At 46.7% G+C, this 21,212-nt stretch overlaps 1 protein-coding gene across 1 annotated transcript; it reads right to left on the bottom strand.

Annotated features, from left to right (window-relative positions):
• Positions 1-15,381: 15,381 nt before the first annotated feature.
• lbx2 (ladybird homeobox 2) lies at positions 15,382-18,864 on the bottom strand. The gene is made up of 2 exons (XM_060828150.1): positions 18,152-18,864; positions 15,382-15,888 (listed from the first exon to the last, which is right to left on the bottom strand). The coding sequence occupies exons 1-2, from the start codon at positions 18,483-18,485 to the stop codon at positions 15,419-15,421; spliced, it is 804 nt and encodes a 267-aa protein (XP_060684133.1). The 5' UTR covers positions 18,486-18,864; the 3' UTR covers positions 15,382-15,418.
• Between the last annotated feature and the right edge of the window lie 2,348 nt (positions 18,865-21,212).

The raw sequence follows: 21,212 nt of genomic DNA, 5'->3' as shown, positions 1-21,212 counted from the left end.
TAGGGAGAGTCATAGGGTCATAAAGTCACAGAGTCATAGAGATGTACAGCACAGAAACAGACCCTTCAGTCCAACTCGTCCATGCCGACCAGATATCCCAACCCAATTCAGTCTCACCTGCCAGCACACGCCCTATATCCTTCCAAACCCTTCCTATTCATATATCCATCCAGATGTCTTTTAAATGGTGCAATTGTACCAGCCTCCACCACTTCCTCTGGCAGCTCATTCCATACACGAACCATCCTCTTAGGTCTCTTTTATATCTTTCCCCTCTCACCCTAAACCTATGCACTCAAGTTCTGGACTCCCCCACCCCAGGGAAGAGACTTTCTCTATTTATCCTATCCATGCCCCTCATGATTTTATAAAACTCTATAAGGTCACTCCTCAGCCTTCAATACTCCAGGGAAAACAGCCCCAGCCTGTTCAGCATCTCCCTGTAGCTCAAATCCTCCAACCCTGGCAACATCCTTGTAAATCTTTTCTGAACCCTTTCAAGTTTCACAACATCTTTCCGATAGGAAGGAGACCAGAATTGCACGCAATATTCCAACAGTGGCCTAACTAATGTCCTGTACAGCCGCAACATGATCTTCCAACTCCTGTACTCAATACTCTGACCAATAAAGGAAAGCATACCAAACGCCTTCTTCACTATCCTATCTACCTGTGACTCCACTTTCAAGGAGTTTTGAGCCTGCACTCCAAGGTCTCTTTGTTCAGCAACACTCCCCAGGACTTTACCATTAAGTGTATAAGTCCTGCTAAGATTTGCTTTCCCAAAATGCAGCATCTCGCATCTGAATTAAACTCCGCCTGCCATTTCTTAGCCCATTGGCCCATTTGATCAAGATCCTTTTGCACTCTGAGGTAACCTTCTTCCGAGGCTATTTTTTCTGCAGTCTGAAGGGTGACCTGAGGGGCATGGATAGGGTAAGTAAGCAAGGTCTTTTCCCCAGTGTAGGAGAGTCCAAATCTAGTGGGCATAGGTTTAAAATGAGAGGAGAAAAATATACAAGGGACCTAAGGGACAACCTTTTCATGCAAAGGGTGGTGCGTGTATGGAATGAGGTGCAAGAGGAAGTGGTAGAGGCTGGTATAATTGCAACATTTGAAGGCATCTGGATGGGTATATGAATGAGAAGGGTTTAGAAAGACATGGGCCAAGTGCTGGCAAATGGGATTAGATTAGGTTAGGATATCTGGTCAGGATAAGGTCTGTCTCCATGCTCTGCATCTGTATGACTCTGTGACTCCACATAAAAAGCTCTTGTGTAGAAACCCCAGTGTACTTTATAACTAAGCAATTTCCAGCTCTTTTAAATGAAGCTGGTGCATTATAATAAAGTGGCTCAGCGGTTAGCACTGATACCTCATAGCACCAGGGACCTCAGGCAACTGTCTGTGTGGAGTTTGCACATTCTCCCTGTTTCTGTGTGGGCTTCTGACCACAGTCCAAAGGTATGTGGATTAGCCATGGAAAATGCAGGGTGTTAGGGTGGGTGTGGTGGAATGTTCTTCAGAGGGTTTTTGTGGACTCAATGGGCTGAAAGTGCTGCTTCCACACTGTAGGGATTCTAAAAACAATTTGAAAGTGTCTGGCATTTGAATCATTCGAATTCATTGGTTATAATCATTCCGAACATCGGATCACTGTGCTGAGCTTTCCTTGTTCATTTTTCCTAGCTGAGAACAAGGGATAGCATCGTAATGATTTTAGGCAAAAAAACACATATCAAATTCAGGTACACAGCACAGAAAAAGACCATTTGGCCCATCCAGTCCATGCTGGCAGCTATGCTTCACTCAAGCATCTTTTCTCATCTAAATCTACTTTGTTATCTATTCCCTTTTGCCTCAAATAATTGTCTACTTTCCTCTTAAATGCATCTCATTTATTCACTTCAATCACTTCCTCTAGTTCCAAATTTGTACCACTTTTTGGGTGAGGAATTTTCTAGCCATGTTCTTGCCCCTCGAGAAGAAACTCTCTGCATCCATTCTATTAAAGCCTTTCATGTTTAAAGACTTCCATTTGATTGCCCCCTCAACCTTCCTTTTTTTACAACACCCTCTCTGGTGTCTCTATAATTTGTTGAAGAGTATGACATTGAGATCTGCATGAAGTATTTTAAATGTGCTGGAAAAGCACAGCCGGTCAGGCAGCATCCGAGGAATTGGAAAATTGACGTTTTGGGCAAAAGCCCTTTATCAGGATGATCCTGATGAAAGGTTTTTGCCCGAAACGTCAATTTTCCTGCTCCTCGGATGCTGCCTGACCTGCTGTGCTTTTCCAGCACTACTCTAATCTTGACCCTAATCTCCAGCATCTGCAATAAGCACGTTCACCTATTTTAAATGTGGCCTAACCATGGTTCAAGATCGATCCAATAACCATGTTCAAGAGCTCCCATTAGGTTATAGATTCTGAAGTTGTCAACAATGATGAGTGACGTTGAACTGAGTTAAAACTATTCTGTCTTCTGCTGCAGTCAGTGGAACCCCTCGACCAGATCCAGGTACACTGTGGGATCTGACTCATATTACAGTTGGTTCTTTAAGTGAATGTGAATGTGGGGGGTGTTTATGTGTCAAGGTATCCTATGTGTGAATGCATCCATGTGAACGTGCAAGTAAAGAGCAATACTGGGTCATTCAGTCTGCTGTGCCTCCTGCCTATCAATAAGATTACAGCTGATCTAATCGTCGTCTCAACTCCATTTTTCTTGCTACACATTATATTCTTTGACTCCTTTATTAGTCAAGAACCTATCTACCTTTGCCCTTAAAAATATTCAATGATCCGGACTCCACCAAGATCAAGTACTGCTATGGTTCATGAAGTTAAGAATCACACAATACCAGGTTATAATCCAATAGGTTTATTTGGAAGCTCTCGCTTTCGGAGCGCTGCTCCTTCGTCAGTTAGAACATAGAACATAGAAAAGTACAGCAGAGAACAGGCCCTTCAGCCCATGATGCTGTGTCAAAGATTATTGCTAATCTAAAATAAAATAACCTAACCTATGCACCCCTCAATTCACTGCTGTCCATGCCCATGTCCAGCAGTCGCTTAAATGTTCCTAATGACTCTGCTTTCACCACCATCGCTTGTAACACATCCCATGCATTCACAACTCTCTGTGTAAAGAATCTACCTCTGACGTCCCCTCTAGTTAGCTAGTTACCTGATGAAGAAGCAGTGCTTCGAAAGGTAGTACTTCCAAATAAACCTATTGGACTATAACATGGTGTTGTGTGATTTTTAACTTTGTCCATCCCGGTCCAACACCGACACCTCCTCATCATGATCCAAAGAGGCAGCTCATGGGCATCTAGAAACAGGCAATAAATTCTAGTCTAGTCATCCAATGAATAAATTAAAACAAATGATTAAAGACATCATATAAATATTAGCTGTTCCTGTTGTGAAAGTGTGTAATTGTGTTTTTAGTATATGAGTGTGTGTGTGGATTTGAGTTTGATTTTACATGTTTGTGTGTGACTTTGTGAGATTTTATTTATTCATTCATAGAATATGGGTAGCTTGGGCTGAGCCAGCATATATTCCTCATCCTTAGTTGCTTTGAGAAGGTGGTGGTGAGCTGTCTTCAGTCTTGTAGTCTCAGTAGACCTGCAATGCTATTCAAGATGATTTTGACCCAGCCACACTGAAGTAATGGTTAAAAATCACACAACACCAGGTTATAGTCTGACAGGTTTAATTGGAAGCACACTAGCTCGCTCCTTCACTAGAAACGACGCTCCTTCATCAGCTAGTGTCATGGGATTGGAAGGTGCGATCTAAGGAGCTTTGGAGAGTTTCTACGTGCATTTTTGTAACTTGCACGCACTGCTGCGACCGAGTGTTAGAAATGGAGGGATTGAATGTTGTGGATGCAGTGCTAATCAGATGGGCTGGTTTGTTCATGATTCTTGAGTGTTGTTGGAGATTTCATCATCTAGGCAAGTATTCCATCAAAATTCTGACTTGTGCCTGCAGATGATAGGGCATTCCCATTTGAATATGAATATATGATGTTGAGTGTGACTGTGTGAGATTTAATGTCAGTTGTGGGCGGCACGGTGGCACAGTGGTTAGCACTGCTGCCTCACAGCGCCTGAGACCCGGGTTCAATTCCCGACTCAGGCGACTGACTGTGTGGAGTTTGCACGTTCTCCCCGTGTCTGCGTGGGTTTCCTCCGGGTGCTCCGGTTTCCTCCCACAGTCCAAAGATGTGCGGGTCAGGTGAATTGGCCATGCTAAATTGCCCGTAGTGTTAGGTAAGGGGTAAATATAGGGATATGGGTGGGCTGTGCTTCGGCGGGTCGGTGTGGACTTGTTGGGCCGAAGGGCCTGTTTCCACACTGTAAGTAATCTAATCTAATCTGTTTGGACCCAAGTAAAAGGCTGCTTTCTCTGACTCTAGCTGACATTTACTGTTTAATCAATTAAATTTTCAACTGGTTAATCATGGAGTTATATTTAGGCACAGCATGAAGGAGACCATTCTGCCATTGTGTCACTGCATTGGTCTGACTCCTTTAAACTTGGTATTTTTCCTGCCGTTTTATAATACATTTCCTGGAAAATAAGAATCACATGCAAAGACAAACAGAAATACTTTCTTTTGAATACTGTGGCTGCTGTAGGTGAGTTTGTCATTGCTGTTTCACATCTACAAAACCAGCCCAGCTACATCGAATCCCAGAGGCCAGACTGGATCTAAACATTGTTATCTATTACACTGGCATAGTCAGAATCTCTGTTACAACACCCAATAACACAGCAACTGACACACCATCCTTCTCACCTTGGTTTATATGTTTGAGTAAGGTCCCCCTAGCTCAGAGTGAAGTAATTTTATACCTCTTAAGTCAACTTGTCTCTTTTGAGTTTACAGAGTTAACTTTTACAAGTGATGGAACCACAGATATCCATCGACACATTAGAAGACATAAAGGCTGGATTTGCTTTTGTGAAGGGAATGAACAACAATAAATTTAAAATGTTCAGCCTTGGTCCAAATCCTTCCATAACCTTCCCACCTCTGCGATCTCCTCCAACTCTGCAGCCAATTTTTGTCTCTTGTGCATTCCCCACATTGCTTCACCATTGGCAGCTATGTCTTCACCTGATTTATCTGCCTCCCTACATCCTCCTTTCATATCTCTCTCTCTTTAGGCTCTGTCTCCACTATCCGCTCAATTTCCCTGCATACCACCCCTCTCCCCACCACCACCTTGTCTTCATCATAAATACCACTTTTTTTTCTGAGCTGCTGTCTGTTTTGATGAAGAGTCGCTGGCCTCAAAGCATTAACTCTGATCTCTCCCCACAGATGCTGCCAAACCCATTGAGGTTCTCCCACGATTTCTGTTTTTGTCCCTACATCCACCCTCCACCTCTCTCACTCTCTCTCATTCTTTAAAACCTCATTCAAATCTGCTGTTCTGCCAAGCTTTTGGCTACCTGTCTTAGTCTCATCTCGTGTTTTAGTTTCAAGTTGTGGATAAGATTAGATTCCCTACAGTGTGGAAACAGGCCCTTCGACCCATCAAGTCCACTCCGACCCTCCGAACAGCAACCCACCCAGATCCATTCCCCTACCTTTACCCCTTCACCTAACACTATGGGCACTTTAGCATGGCCAATTCACCTAACCTGGACATTTTTGGACTGTGGGAGGAAGCCAGAGCACCCGGATGAAACCCACGCAAACACAGGAAGAATGTGCAAACTCCACACAGACAGTTGCCCGAGGCGAGAATTGAACCCAGACCCCTGGCGCTGTGAGGCAGCAGTACTAACCACTGTGCCACCATGTCACCCTCAAAGTGTTGTCTGATAATGCTGCTCTGAAGCATCTTTAGTGTTTCACTGCATTAAAGGTGCTGTATCAAATCAAGTTGATACTGGGAATCAAGAAAAAGGCAAGAAAATATCAAAAGTGAAAGTCAGCCCATTTGAGATTCAGAAATGGTTCATACAGACGGGAAAATGAATCTTGAACTTTCTCCACTAAAAGGCTATGGATTCTAGGGACAGGAAGTTGTTACAAAGACTCCTGAAAGCCATCAAGAGATAAGGAACTAAGATTGAGGTTGAGATACATCAAGGAGTTGATGACCCATGATCTAACTGAAAGGTGAAGCAAGCTTAAAGAGCTGGATAATCTCCTTCTATTCAACTGCATGCCCCCTGATGCTATGTTACTATGGAAATGAGAATCATAAGTGAATCTGAATGTACTGCATGTATGGCGGTGACGCAGAATTAGTCCAGCACCGATGGAGGCCATTCAGTCTCTCTTCTCTTCACTGGCTCTCTGAACAAACAGTGCTTACCTGCTATTGTTACCCTGTACATTCTTTCCTTTCAGATAACAATTCCAATTCCTCTTTGAATGCCTCAGTGGAAGCTGCCTCCATCACAGTCTCAGGCAGCACATTCAAAATCCTAATCTCTTCCTTGGGAAAAGGTTTGTTTTCTTCATGTCATGATATCTCCTTCAGCCAATGACCTTAAATCTGACTCCTTTGGTTCCTAATGCTTCCACCAATGGGTACAGTTTCTCTCTCTCTACCTTGTTCCCATGGTTCCCATGAACACCTCCATAAGATCTTGTCTCAACCTTCTTTCGGAGGAAAACTCTCAATTTTTCCAAGCTCTCTTCATAACTGAAGTTCCTCGCTGATAACCATTCTCATAATCTGATCTGCACACACTGTAAAGCATTTATCAGAACTGTGCACAGTATTCACTGAACAGTGGAACCAATGTACTATACAACTTTACCATAACTTGGGGGTAGCACGGTGGCTCACCGGTTAGCACTGCTGCCTCACAGTGCCAGGCACCTGGGTTCAATTCCATCCTCGTTTGACTATCCGTGTGGAGTTTGCACCTTTCCCCTGCATCTGCACAGATTTCCTCCAAGTGCTCCAGTTTCCTCCCACAGTTGAAGGGTGTGCAGATTAGGTGGATTGACCATGGTAAATGCAGGGCTATGGGAATGGGATGGGATGCCCTTCAGAGTTTCAGTCTAAACTGGATGGTCTGAATGACCTGCTTCAAAACTGTCGAGATTGTATGATTACAGTTTTGGTGCACTGGGATTGGTTAGCTCAGTTGGCTGGATGGCTGGTTTGTGATGCTAATAATGGGGGTTCCATTGCCACACCAGCTGAGGTTATCATGAAGGTCTCTCCTTCTCACCCTTTTCCCTTGCCTGAGGTATGGGTGACCCTCAGACTAAATAACCACCGATTCTCTCTCTCTCTCTCTCTCTGTAATGAAAGACCATAAGAAGACCATAAGAGTGGGAGTAAGGCGACTGGGCCCATCAAGTTCACTCTGCCATTCAATTATGGCTGATGGGCATTTCAACGCCACTTACCCGCACTCTCCCCATATTCCTTAATTCCTTGCAAGATTAAGAATTTACCAATCTCTGCCTTGAAGACACTTAATGTCCCTGCTTCCACTGTGCCCCGTGACAGTGAATTCCACAGGCCCACCAACCCTGTGGTCTAGCAAGACTATGATAACTTTTACCCAGTCATAACTCCTTCTTGATAAAGCCCAATGCTTTATTAACTGTACTCAAAACCCACCCTGCCGAGGAGCTTATGTGCAGATATAGCTTCTGCACCCTCTAAGAGAGGACAGAAAATCGTAGTAAGGACTGATGTAATTGTCCTGTGTGCAAGCTTTGTGCGCGCAGCCATGTGTTTAGATCTGTTCATATATAAACTCACCTCTTACCCCTCAGGGAGTTTGCCTGTATTTCTGCAATTGTCAGTAATCGAGCGGTGTGTGTGTGAAACCGACATCCTTTCCAGTCACAATCCCTTTCGCAAAAATGCCATTTCTTAGCTCCGTTCGGGGGTTGGAGACTACTGCCGGGGTTTCCATGCCCGTGTTAATGCAGAGGTGGATAAGGAAGGCGGACGGAGTGTGTGTGTAGTGTGAGTGTGTGTGAGTGTAGTGTGTGTGTGTATACGGGTGGGGTGGCTGGATGGCTCTTGCAACGCCCAACCATGAGATAGCTCAGAGTTCCCACACCCCATCCCAGTCCCACTTCCATACGGCTGCAAGACTCTGAGAAATAATCAGGGACAATTTCTCTCTCCACGGATGCGGTCAGCCCTGCTGAGTTTCTCCCCCATTTTCTGTTTCTGCTCCAACTTCCACACACACACATTCACAGAGGTTTGGAGAAACCAACAGGTCTGTGGAGAGAGAATAAGGAGCAGAGTTGGCGTTTCCAGTGGCTGTATGACTTCTCCAGCATTTTAGATTAGATTCCCTACAGTGTGGAAACAGGCCCTTCGGTCCAACAAGTCTACACCGACCCTCTGAAGAGTAACCCACCCAGACCCACTTCCCTCTGACTAACACACCTAACACTGCACCTTAGGCCAATACACCTGACCCGCACATCTTTGGACTGTGGGAGGAAACCGGAGCACCCGGAGGAAACCCGCGCAGACAGGGGGAGAATGTGCAAACTCCACACAGACCGGGATCTAACCTGGGTCCCTGGTGCTGTGAGGCAGCAGTGCTAACCACTGAGCCACCGTGCCGCCCCACGGCCTGTTCCAAATTTCGTTCCTCTCGCCAATCATTTCGCTTGTTGAAAATTGTCACTGTGTCTGTTTCCACCGCGCTTCCAGACAACACATTCCAGTTCCAAACCAAAACAGAACATGTCAAAACAAACAAGGCTTTTTTTTTAACAGCTTCCCCCCACCCCCTTGTCATTTTCGCCAAAGATTTTCACTCTCTCCCAGAGGAACCAATCATGATTTTTCACCCATACCTGTCTGTCTCCAAGGGCTAGGGCAAAACTGGTGTTACTACACACCACACCAACCCAATCTTTCTCGGAGCACAGCCCTCTCTGCCGGCTCGGACTTGTCAAGCGACACAGCGCAGAAGCGGCCCTTCGGCCCATTGAGTCACAGTGCGCCTATCCACGCCGTGACTCTATGACTTGGCCAGTAACCTTGAGTGTTATGGCGTTTCTAGGGTTCAAAAACGGCCTCACAGCGCCTGGGAGCCCGGGTTCGATTCCGGCCTCGGGCAACTATGTGTGTGGAGTTTGCACATTCTCCCCGTGTCTGCGTGGGTTTCCTCCCACAGTCCAAATATGTGCAGGTTAGGTTGGCTTGGCCATGCTAACTTGCCCGTAGTGTCCAGGGGGTGTGCAGGTTAGGTGGGTTAGCAGATGGGAAATGCAAGGTTGGGGGTGGGGAGGGGGCTGTGAGGATGCTCTTCTGAGAGGCGGTGTGGACTCGATGGGCCGAATTACCTGCTTTCACACACTGGAGGATGTCTATGATAAAAATGCTTTTTTTTAAAGGCTGCGTGAGGTGACCCATCTCAACTACTGTCCCAGGCAGTTCATTCTAGATCACTCCCCCCACTCCCCCCGAACCCAACCACCACCCACTCACTTGAGTCCAAAATATTTTCCTCAACTCTCCTTTTAAACCTTTCACTTTAAAATTCCGCACCTCATTACTAATCCTTTAAACTAAGGATAACTACTGCGTCCTATCTCCCCTGGCTATGCCCCTCATAATTGTGTATAATCTCGGTACCCTCGGGTCATGTCTGAAACACACAAAAATTGGGGTGGTGTGTCCCTCTTAAAGACCCTGCTGTTAAAGACGATCCGCGCTCAACAAAAGCGCTAACGCAGGTTTATGGGCAACGAACGGTCGATCACGAATTTTGCGAACTTCTCTGCCTAGGGTGGAAGGTTGACGGCTTTTGGGCTTGTTCACTGATAAATACCACTGAAAGGAAAGGGAGCAAACTAATCGAGTTACAAAATAAAAGCAAGTTACAAACAGCAAACGAGGACGAATTCAAAATCTACGTAACAACAAAAAAAATACGACGCAAAATTAAACGCCACTTCAACAAACAAAATTAAAACGAAACTCGAGGGTGCAGGGGAGAACCGTTTCGATATTAAAACGCAATGGGTCGAGGGTGCATGGGTTCAATATTCATAAAAGACAAAATCAAAACTTGCTGGAAAAGCTCAACAGGTTTGGCAGCACCTTGCAGAGAAATCAGTTTCGAAAGTCGAGTGAACTGGGAAAATTCAAAAGGGAATTGGACACATCGTGGTGAATGAAACTGCACTGGAGGGAATTCGGTGGGGAGAGAGCCGGAGGTTAACTGGAAAACTCACTCAGACAGCCCCCTCTCCCGGTTCTGTGTGGGGAGATTGAAGAATTCCCTCCACAGTTTCCTGGAATCAAGTCCTTCAAGCGAAATTCCGCGGATGCTGGAAATAAAGTTTGAAAAAAAAGGTATTGGGGTTACTCGGTATCTGTCGAGAAAGAGACACGGGGTTAATGTTTGGGTGCAGTGTTAAGTCAAAAAAGTGCAGTGTCTCTCAAACCGTCGACACCTCCAAATAGAGAGCGGGCCTTCACCTGACAGCGCCTTGTCTTAATGCCACCAAATGTTAACAGGAACAGTAATCGGCCATTCAGCCCGTCGAAACTGTTCCGCCAGTGGATCAGTGGCCAATCCACTATCTGACTAAACGGGCAGCGTATCCAGTAACCATACGTCCAAAGGGTAATGAATCCTGTTTAGAAAGCAAACTAAGTGGTTCAGGCAGCGCAGTCAATCCCCAGCCCTCAGTGAGGCGGGAGCCGAAAGTAAAATTTCTGGGAAGGCACGATTTTCACTCCAAGTTTGATTTGAGAACAGAAACGAATTTCGGAGAACAGACAAGTCAGGAATGAAACACAATAATAAAATTATCATTTTTTTAAAATTAAAATGTCACAAAGAACCCCAGATGCTGGAAATCAGAAACAAAAACAGAAATTGCTGGAAAGGTTCAGCAGGTCTGGCAACATCTGTGGAGGGAAATCAGAGTTAACGTCGAGTGACCCTTCCTCAGAATAAAATGATCAAATTCGAATGGGGGGAATGAGGGTGTGGGAGAGGGAGGGCGGAAGAGGGTGAAAGAAAGAGGGGCACTGTCCTCTACACAGTTGTTGTGAATTCTTGACCGCTGGGGGATCCGGTAATTCACCGCGGTTAGTTTATTAGCGTGTGTGAAAGAGAGACCAGGGGAAAGAACAGCGTCCTCTTGCTCAGTAATGATTCTGTGATTTTGTGTGTGCGCGCACACAGAGAAGTGGGCCGAATAGCATTCGTTTGCACACTCAAAGTTCGGTGATTATGTGTGCGCGCACACATGTTCACAGGGGGTCGAATGGTCTCCTCTTGCACTGTAATGATTCTGTGATTGTGTGCACGTCTGTGTGTATGTGCGTGTCTGTATGTGCGTGTTGTGTGTGTATTTGTGTCTATGTCTTTGTGTCTATATGTGCGTATGTCTATATGTGTATGTATGTGTGTGTCTGTACGTGTGTCTGCATGTATGTGTCTATATGATTGTTTCTGCGTGTGTATGCCTATATGTGTCTGTATGTGTGTCTATATGTGTGCGTGTCTATATGTGTGTCTGTATGTGTGTTCATATGTGTATATGTCTGCATATGTGAGTCTCTATATGTGTGTGTCTGTATGTGTGTCTGTATGTGTGTGTGTGTCTATATGTGTGTGTCTGTATGTGTGCCTGTAACTGCATGTCTGTATGTGTGTGCATGTATGTGTCTGTACATGTGTATCTATATATGTGTCTGTTGATGGGTGTGTGTGTCTGTATGTGTGTGTGTGTCTGTGTGAGTATGTGTGCATCAGTCTGTGTGAGTATGTGTGTGTATCTGTGTGTGTGTCTGTCTGTGTGAGTATGTGTGTGTCTGTCTGTGTGAAGTATGTGTCTGTGTGTCTGTGTGAGTATGTGTGTGTGTCTGTGTGAGTATGTGTGTGTCTGTGTGTCTGTGTTAGTTATGCGTGTGTCTGTGTGTGTCTGTATGTGTCTGTCTGTGTGAGTATGTGTGTGTCTGTGTGTGAGTATGTGTATGTGTCTGTGTGTGTCTGTGTGTGTCTGTGTGAGTATGTCTGTGTGTGTCTGTCTGTGTGTGTCTGTGTGAGTATGTGTGTCTGTGTGAGTATGTGTATGTGTCTGTGCGTGTGTCTGTCTGTGTGAGTATGTGTGTGTGTCTGTGTGAGTATGTGTATGTGTATGTGTCTGTGTGTGTTTTGACGTTTCTCTGGTTCTTCAGGCTCCCCCTCCTCAGGGAAGGAAGGACAGACTGACATTTTCCCTGCATACGAACGTCTTAATTCAATGGGTCCATGAGTCTGCTCTCATTTAAGAGAAACACAAGGGATCTCTCCTGCGAGTGAAAATGCCAAACGCTGGTTTCATGAGGGACAGGCTGCAGCACCACGGAGCTGCGCAGCCGAAATTGTATTCATTGCAACAACCCCCAGCTAATCAATTTGTTATTCATGGGTGTATGTCTTTTTCCCTCTCTATCTTCTTTAAAAAGCAAACAAGAGGGGCACAGATGTTCAGCAGATAGGGGAGCCGGCTCACTGCTGGGCCCGACTGAAACTGTTCAACGGGGAGAGGCGGGGCCGCGCAATCCATCAACATTGACTTGAGTTGTATTAGCGAAGTTTAGGGAACATATGGCGCCGAGCTGTTTCCACGCAATGTGCGTGTGTTAAAACAGTAGTGCTACCGAGTGCATCTTGAAGGAACCTCTCCCTAATCATGCTCACCACTAGCACTCACCAGCCACCCCCTCCCGCCGACCCCCGGTGAATTGTCCAGCCAATACCAACTGAATCATAATCTAGACCATCTTAACTTCTCCAGAGTCCGCCTTCCGGCCCCAAGACAAATCGATTTAACCATCGCGCTCCCTCCTTTCCCTCTGTCTCCCACTTTTTTTTAATTAGCCTGGTCTCATCTCGAAAGTATTTTTGTCGGATAATGAAGCAGAACTGGTTATCAAACTGCTAATCGTTTACCGTGAGCCTGCCTTTTCCCGCTTCCTGGTTAAATACACAAAACACGCGTCTTGTTGTTTTCAGCGGGTCCATCTCTGCTTTTAACGGCTCACATCTTTACGTGATTCGATTATACGGTCAGACTCCTTGGATAAATATGAATTCGTTGCCCTTTCGCCAACAGTCGCCCCTCGGCCTGAGACGGGTCGTTTGCATTAGGCAAGAGGCGATTGCGTACAAATACTTTCGTTTTACCGGGGAAAAAAATCACTTAAAATGTGTGGATAGCAAAAATAGAAATTGCTGGAGAAACTCAGCAGGTCTGGCAGCATCTGTGGAGAGAGAGAAACAGCGTTAGTGTGTTTGGCGTTTGAAGTGAACCTTCTATCTTGTGGGCAAGACGGGGTTTCCGCTGGCCAGTCCTAGTTTAATCAGTTCCACACTTAAGAAACTGTAAGTGGAAGTCATTGGGAAGTTCTGCCAGGGCATAGAATTGTTAAAACAAAATCAGCAAAGGTGCTGAATGCATTGTCTGAAATGGCTGTGGCAGGGACAGGCGCAACTCCAAAGAGCTTAAACACGGCTGATGGGCCGAATGGGTTTGGTCTGTGTTCTAATCAGCCTGCTTAGAGATGTTGCACACCCCTGAGGCAGGTAGGCCTTGCCCGAAACGTCGAATCTCCTGTTCCTTGGATGCTGCCTGACCTGCTGCGCTTTAACCAGCAACACATTTTCAGCTCTGATCTCCAGCATCTGCAGACCTCACTTTTTACTTGAACCTGAGTCGCCTTATCTAGAGATGGGGACATTACCCACCGCCTCTTGGAGACAGTGAGGACCGCAGATGCTGGAAAGTCAAGAGTCGCTCAAATGTAGAGCTGGGAAAAGCGGTATCAGAGGGGCAGGGGGTCGGTGCTCCGGGATGGCACCTCCTGCTGTCCCGCTGATGCTACCTGAGCTGCCCTGCTGTATCCAGGTCCACATTTTAGCGCCCCATCTCCCTGCCTACAAACAGCACGTTCAGGATGTTACCACACACCCCCCGGGAGCAGGTGAGCCCGGGAATTCCGGATCACACCGCAGCCTGTACCCCAGCGGCTTTCTGGAAAGCCAGTGCACCCGTCGCAGCGAGGGACTGCAGAGCCTACAACCACATTCGGGCTCCACTGCCCTGGGTGGCAGGGGCTGGTCCCCGCGTTATCTGGGACCAGAAAAAACCCTGAACCGGTTGGATTTAGGGCTGGGTGGGGGGGGGGGGACTTGCAATGGGTGTTTGTGTCCCTCACCCTCCAGCTTTAGGGTCAGGTCGAGCTGGATTTGGGACCGCCGCCGGTGTGGGTGTGGGGGTGGGAGATGGGGAATGAGGATGCACCCCGATCAGTGAGAAGAGCCAGGCGCATTGTTGAAGCTGTGGGATTGGCTGGGAAGGACCGCCGACGGGAAATTCCCATTTTTATTTGCTGTGGGCCGGTCGCTTTAACCAGGCGCCAGGCGAATGAAAACAACTCCGGGAGCAAGAAACACGTCAACAAGAGTTGTGCAATGGTCTTCAAATCTAGGCTTGAACCTGCAATTTTCTCAGCGAGACCTGCACAGATTGGAACCGTTGTTTCTCCTTTGGCTGCTGCTGTAGTTTATAAGAAAGAGCAGGGCATAGTAGCTGGCTATAGTTCGGCTCTTCTGTCTTTATTCAAAATATATACACACAGCCATTTCATCCCGCGATTCCAACTCCCCCCACCCTCACCCCCACCCCCAATCCCGTCAGTTTAATAATACTTCAATAACTTAAAGGATTAGATTTGGTAATTTCTAAGTTGCTGCGAGAGATAACGAAACAGAACGGGGGATTTTTTTTTGTGTTTATCAAGAGCAGTTTGGGGGTAAAGTGTACAGCAACTTTTGCAACACGGGGAATGGGGAAGGAAAGCATGTGAGAGAGAGAAAAAAATAAAGTGGGTCTTGCTTTCCTCGGAGATAAATTAACCACGTGTATTAACCTCCAGCCTACATGAACACTTTGTTTTGTGTGTGTGTGTGTGAAAGAGATTATGAACAGGAGGCTGGGTCTGCTGAGCAGTGCACATAAAAGCGTGAGGACTTAGTCCAGGTTTCTGACCGGTCAAATTAAACGAACAAACAAACAAAAAACAAACCCAGAAAACAAGTTAATGTATGTATAGAATTGCACTCATTTCCCCGTCCAAAGAAATTAAACCGATAGAGCTTCTTACATATAACGCGGAGGAGAAAGTCTGTATCGCCTTGTGGCCGAATGTACGTGTTCCTTCCGAGAGATTCAACAACGTGCAGAGATTCCAATGTCAAAAAGTTTAAAAAGGACACGAATAAATTGCTTTATTTTCACAGAAGTTGTAAGCAGTTAAATCCATGTGTGTCTCCTTCCCATTCACTGGCAGAGTCCGCTCTCTGTGTCGTTCCCCCCCCCCCCACCCCCCCAGTTCCTCACTTAAAGATACTCAAATATAGTTTTGGCTTCATCTCAAGTCAATCGTCCACCTCAATTTCCTCGTCTTCAGAGAACTCGTCCGTAGTCTGATCCCTGGAGGAGCACTGCGGCGAACTGGGGAAGGGCCCGAGCCCAGGCGCCGGGGACGGTTTGGGAGAGAGGTCCGTGGTGTCGCACTTGGAGCCGGCCCCGTCCTCCGGGAATACCTCCATGTGAACCAGTCTCTCCAGCTGCTGGGGCGGCAGCTTCTTCAGGGACTCCACGTCGGCTTTCATCTCCTCCAAGTCCCGCTTGAGCTTGGCCCGCCGGTTCTGGAACCAGGTTATCACCTGGGCGTTGGTCAGGCCCAGCTGTTGGGCAATTTGATCCCTGTCGGCAGGGGACAAGTACTTCTGATAGAGGAACCTCTTCTCCAGCTCGTAAATCTGGTGGTTGGTGAAGGCAGTGCGGGACTTCCGTCTCTTCTTGGAGGGCTGCCTCTGACCAAACGTGGTGACATGATCCCGGCCTTGGAAATAAAGAGAGGCAGACAGGACATATTGTATGTGGCCATTATTATAAAACACACAGGCGCGCAACAAATCCCCCCCAAAACATGGCACTCCTTCACCTCAACACTCCATCCGTATTATTCTGCAACCTCCCCTCTTGCGTGTTGTTTATTTTTAACAACAATCTCCCGCCGCAAGGATGGGGTTGCTCTTAGTTTCAGTTTGGAACGAATTAGGGGTTTGTGAATAATTGTCACGGCCGGAGAATTCGTTAAGTTGCGCATTTCTGAGCAGGGGCCACACCGACAGAAATCTGTGTGCCCATAGATAGCCCAATTCGACATTTACTCGCACGTCTCAATGCTTCTATCCATCAGCCGAATGCAGAGTGTAGTGTCCCTATGAAGAATGTCACACCGCGCGGGTTTATAAATCTTTTCTGCGTCGCCTATTTGTTCAAAGGTTGAGTTTGTGTGTACCTGAAGGTACCCCCTTTCTTGTATTTGCGCACCAGATATACATGACATCAGGTTAAAAAGTCTATAGGAATTGTAAGCATAATTACTTGAGGATAATGATTGCTAATACTTGATGGATACACACCGCTTGTGTTGATATATTTTCCAACGCTAACGGCTGCGTGTGCAGTTTATTTTCAATTTCCCCATCACTGGGCTAGCAATTACATGTGAATCTCACCGATACGCGATTAAGCTCATGTTTTTTTTTGCTTCGGCTAACTAACTATAACAGGCGCATCCTTCCCCTTTCAAACTCAGTGAGATGTTACCTTTCCTGTTAAGTGCTATCTCAGGCGCGAGGCTGTTACAAATATTTTCACACACACACACACACACACACAAAAACCCGAAGTTGACTATTCTTCCTCCTCACCCCTCAACCCTGACTCATAAATACTTTTGTTTCCCCCGTGTGTAAGGTTAAACATCATTTGCTGCAAAATCGTGACCTGCTTGATTCTACAGCTTTTTAAAACAAATCCTTTCTTAGGATGCACAAAGTATGAAAGGCCCTCGCTTTTTCTTCAAAGCTTACAAGTGCCCCAAAATAGCAAATATTGTTTCTCTGTTGTTAAAAAAAAGACGTCTATCGCACATATGTTTAATATCAGCTGCAGTTCTGGGGTATAAAACTTCCATGTAATAGTTTAATTTACGTCTATTGAGTTCCGAACTACACGCTGTTTATATGTGGATGCAAATTATTCAGATTTCCTAACTTATAATCTTACATTTAAAAAAATAATTGTAAAGAATTGATTGGATTAAATGTGAGAATGAAGGGGTAAACCTCTTAATATCTAAATACATGCACAGTCGTGTAATGTATAATATTTATATCTACTCAGGAGACTGAAAAAGATATCAAAATTATTTTTGGCACATAAACATTTTAGTCCTACGGTATTTTTTTTGTCAGTGGCCGAGCTTGCTATGAAAGCATTAATATTTGTTCAAATCATAAAGGTTTATGGAGTTGAGCTGTGACAGGGACTGAGGTACACTAGCTCTTAAGGCATTAGAACATCTTTCGGACTAAGCAGGAACTGAGCGTTAATAACAAGGTCCACGAGTGAACAACACAGGTTTTTAATATAAACAGCTAGGATAATTCAGACGGACGAGAAAGCTCACTCAATATTTTTCTTCATTCAAATAATTTCAATCTCGGTTCGTGGCGAGTGGTCGAAAAAGCTACCGAGATAATTCTCACACTCCCTTAGAAACCAGATTTGATATAGAGTGAAGTTTACCGCCTGGTTATGGTGTGGCTGAGGAATTGGGGCTATGCAGTGCTGTCCTGTGCGAGAGAAATTAACAAAAATAAAAATGCACATCAAGAGGGAAAACTCTATCCCAGCCAGGATCCGTAAGAAATTCCCTCCCCGTTTTAAACAACGCTCTGCTCAACACAGACGGGCTAATTTACTATCGGGCTGTGTTTATACCACAAATAAAAAACTGCCTGATAGTGATTTTGAAAGGCACACACAGAAACATGTTTTAAAATGAAAAAAGCTGCAACTTTTCAACCCCTTGTAGTGAAACTTAACAGAAGCATATTTTAATTTTAAATAGTTTATGGGCGGGTTTTAAATCTTGCCCTGCTTAAATACCATGTGGAAGAATCGTTAGGCTAAATTATATATATTTAAAATATCCATGTATCTAAGGTATTTGTTTTTTCCATCTCTTGGAAGTAACTCGTATTCCAATTTAACCGTTTTAAAGATAAGTAAATAAAAGCTCTGTTGAATACCTTCGGCCGCTTGTATCACACTCAATTCCAGGCCTTTGAAAGTTTTACTGGCAAGTTCTTCCAGCGCGCAGAGAGGCGAGGCTTCAGAGAGCAGCCCGTTCCTGACCACCGCGGGACCCGATACCTTCTCGGGGCCGCCCGGATGGTTGGCGGAACAGAGATGGGATGTTTTTTTCACCGACGGCTTGTTCAGGATATCCTCGATGCTGAAGGGGGTCAGCGGTTTGTTGGAGTTGGCCGGAGGGGGGAAATGATCCAGGGGACTGCGGCGTCTTCGCTCCTCGACTCGGGGCACCAAAGCCGGGTTCGATTTCAGATTTACCCCAGACGTCATTCTAGGGGGGTGGGTGGAGGGGGAGGGGGGAGGGGGGAGTGGAGAGGAAGGTGGAGGAGGAGAGAGAAGAAGAAGCGAGAATTGTCCCTTCAATGCTTCTTTCCGTCGAAATTGCAGGGGAGGGGAGGAAACAGCTTTGCTGAAACTCTTTCCCCAACTGTTACATGGGGATTTCTTGGTGGAGGGGTGGGGGGGTCACTTTCCGCCCCCTTGCCCCCGCTGATTTAGGGGCAGTTTGAAACCTTCGCCAAGTTTACAAGATGCCTCACTCATTGGAACGAGGCGTCCTCATTTCCAGGCCTGAAAGACTCAATTTGTACCAGCCCTCAGCCTGTATTTAGTAAAGTGCCTCTCTGTCTCTGTCTCTGTCTGTAAACGACTGTCCTACCTGGGGAAGGGAAACTCTCTCTCTCTCTCTCTCACCCACACACACACACTCAGCTTGTTCTCTCTCTCTCTCTCTCTTCCCCCTCCCTCCCGAGCGCCCGCCCCTCTTTAACAGAGAGAGAAAAAAACTCCAGGGAAGCCAATACAAAGCACTAAGTTTCGGGAGGGAAACCGGCCGCTCAATCGTACCGTTGATTGGAAGGAAATCAGTTATCACAGGGCTATTGGCCAGAGGAAGGCGTCTTCAAGGAGTCTACTTAGATTAATTAATTGGGCACATCAATGGGAGGAGTTAGAGCTAGTGTTTGCAAACTTTTGCTCTCTCTGTATTTCTCCCCTCCTGTCTCTGCTGGTATTGTGTTCCTGAGCTGTGTGAGAGGGAGTATGTGTGCATGTAATTTTAGTGTCTGTGACAAAAGCTGTTTGCTGGCGGGTTGCGGGGGGATGGCGGGGGGGGGGGGAGGAAGGGACGGTGATAGAGTGCTGGACGAATGGGGAACGGGAGGGGTGTGAGGGAGATGAAGAAAGAAGGGGGCCAAGCGTGGGAGAAAGGACGATGGGAGAGTGAGTGAGTTGTAGGCTTGAGGGAAGATGGAGGTGGCCGAGGAGAGGGTATTGGGGAGGGAGAGGGGATATGGGTCGGGAGGGAGAGGCGAGTGCGTGAGGGTAAGAGAGAGAGAGAGAGAGAGGAGACAATATAGGTTGGACTGATGGGATGGGGTTGCGGGAGGGGAGACAGAGGGGTGAGGGAGGGTGGGGTGAGGGGAGATAGAGGGGTGAGGGAGGGTGGGGTGAGGGGAGATAGAGGGGTGAGGGAGGGAGATGGGGATTGAGGGAAGATAGAGGGGGTGAGGGAGGGAGATGGGGATTGAGGGAAGATAGAGGGGGTGAGGGAGGGAGATGGGGATGAGGGAAGATAGAGGGGGTGAGGGAGGGAGATGGGGATTGAGGGAAGATAGAGGGGGTGAGGGAGGGAGATGGGGGATGAGGGAAGATAGAGGGGGTGAGGGAGGGAGATGGGGATGAGGGGAGATATAAAGGGTGAGGGAGGGAACTGGGGGGTGGGGTGAGGGAAGATAGAGGGGTGAGGGAGGGAGATGAGAGGGTGGAGTGAGGGGAGATAGGGGGTGTGGGAGGGAGATGGGGATGAGGGAAGATAGAGGGGTGAGGGAGGGAGATGGGGATGAGGGAAGATAGAGGGGTGAGGGAGGGAGATGGGGATGAGGGAAGGTAGAGGGGGTGAGGGAGGGAGATGGGGAGGAGGGGAGATATAAAGGCTGAGGGAGGGAGCTGGGAGGGTGAGTGAAGATAGAGGGGTGAGGGAGGGAGATGGGGTTGGGGTGAGGGAAGATATAAGGGGTGAGGGCGGGAGCTGGGTGGGGAGAATTGAGGGGAGATAGAGAGGGTGAGGGAAGGTGGACATATGGCTCAAGAGCTACAAGGGTGAGTAGACATGGGCTGGCGGGGGTCAGAAGTGGGTGTGTGAGCAGGGAGAGGGAGCAGAGGGGGGTATGTAGTAGTAACGTTGCGGGGAATTGTGTTGGGAAGGGGAAGTGGGTCAGAGAGGTGGGATATGGGCAAGAACAGAGGTGTATGTTGGTGGGGTTTTGGGGGAGGGGGGCTTTGAGGGAGGGGGTGAAATTACCCTCACTTGTCAGCTGCAATGACGTAGCGCCAGGGGTGCTAACCGCCAAGCGCCGGCTTATTAGCGAACTTTTAAATCTTCCACCCAGCCAATTGCAATGGTCGATAAATCATGTGCAGACTTTTACATTTCTTCCTTTATCTGTTTGCCACCCGCACAGAGTGAACAGTCTCGGAGCAGTCGATTGCAATCTAGTTCAAAAGTCTGCAAACTCAAATCGAGTCAAAACGCGACTCCGAGAGGTATGTAGTCAATCAAATTTTACCTTCAAAGCTCTGATCGTTAACCGCGCCGATTTCCGAGGGGTTTCCTGAACAGGACTAACATCGGCGTTATAATAGGCCGTGCAGATCTTATTGTTTTGGTTATAATTTTTAGAGGCTGGGTAAATATTTGTACCTCTCTCCATCTAGTGAGGGTAGATTTTTACCTACCCCTCCTCTTCCCATGTCAGGCTCCTTTGAGCAGAGAGAGAGAGAATTTTCGATTCGTAACTTCAAAACCTGCTCCCCATTTTTATTAGTCCCGAAACTCTTGCCATTTTGCAAAAAAAAGCATCAAAACATTCATCTAAAAATTAAACCCCTTAAATTTACTCCTGAATTTATTCCTGAAATCGACTGGAAACAAATTAATTCTGCATCAGGAGCGCTGTCAGATCATTACCTTCAGCGTGTGGTCTCCACATGACCAGC

The sequence above is a fragment of the Hemiscyllium ocellatum genome, chromosome 1 (assembly GCF_020745735.1).
Source record: "Hemiscyllium ocellatum isolate sHemOce1 chromosome 1, sHemOce1.pat.X.cur, whole genome shotgun sequence".
NCBI lineage: Eukaryota > Metazoa > Chordata > Chondrichthyes > Orectolobiformes > Hemiscylliidae > Hemiscyllium > Hemiscyllium ocellatum.
Note: the sequence above shows the minus strand (reverse complement) of the source record. Positions and strands in the feature narration are given on the sequence as shown.

Bases quoted from the DNA above. Each gene is read 5' to 3' on its own strand.
- lbx2 (XM_060828150.1), bottom strand. From the start codon at position 18,485: ATGACGTCTGGGGTAAATCTGAAATCGAACCCGGCTTTGGTGCCCCGA. The intron at 15,889-18,151 runs GTATTCAACAGA...TTTATTTCCAAG, and splicing joins TGTGATACAAGCGGCCGAAG to GCCGGGATCATGTCACCACG.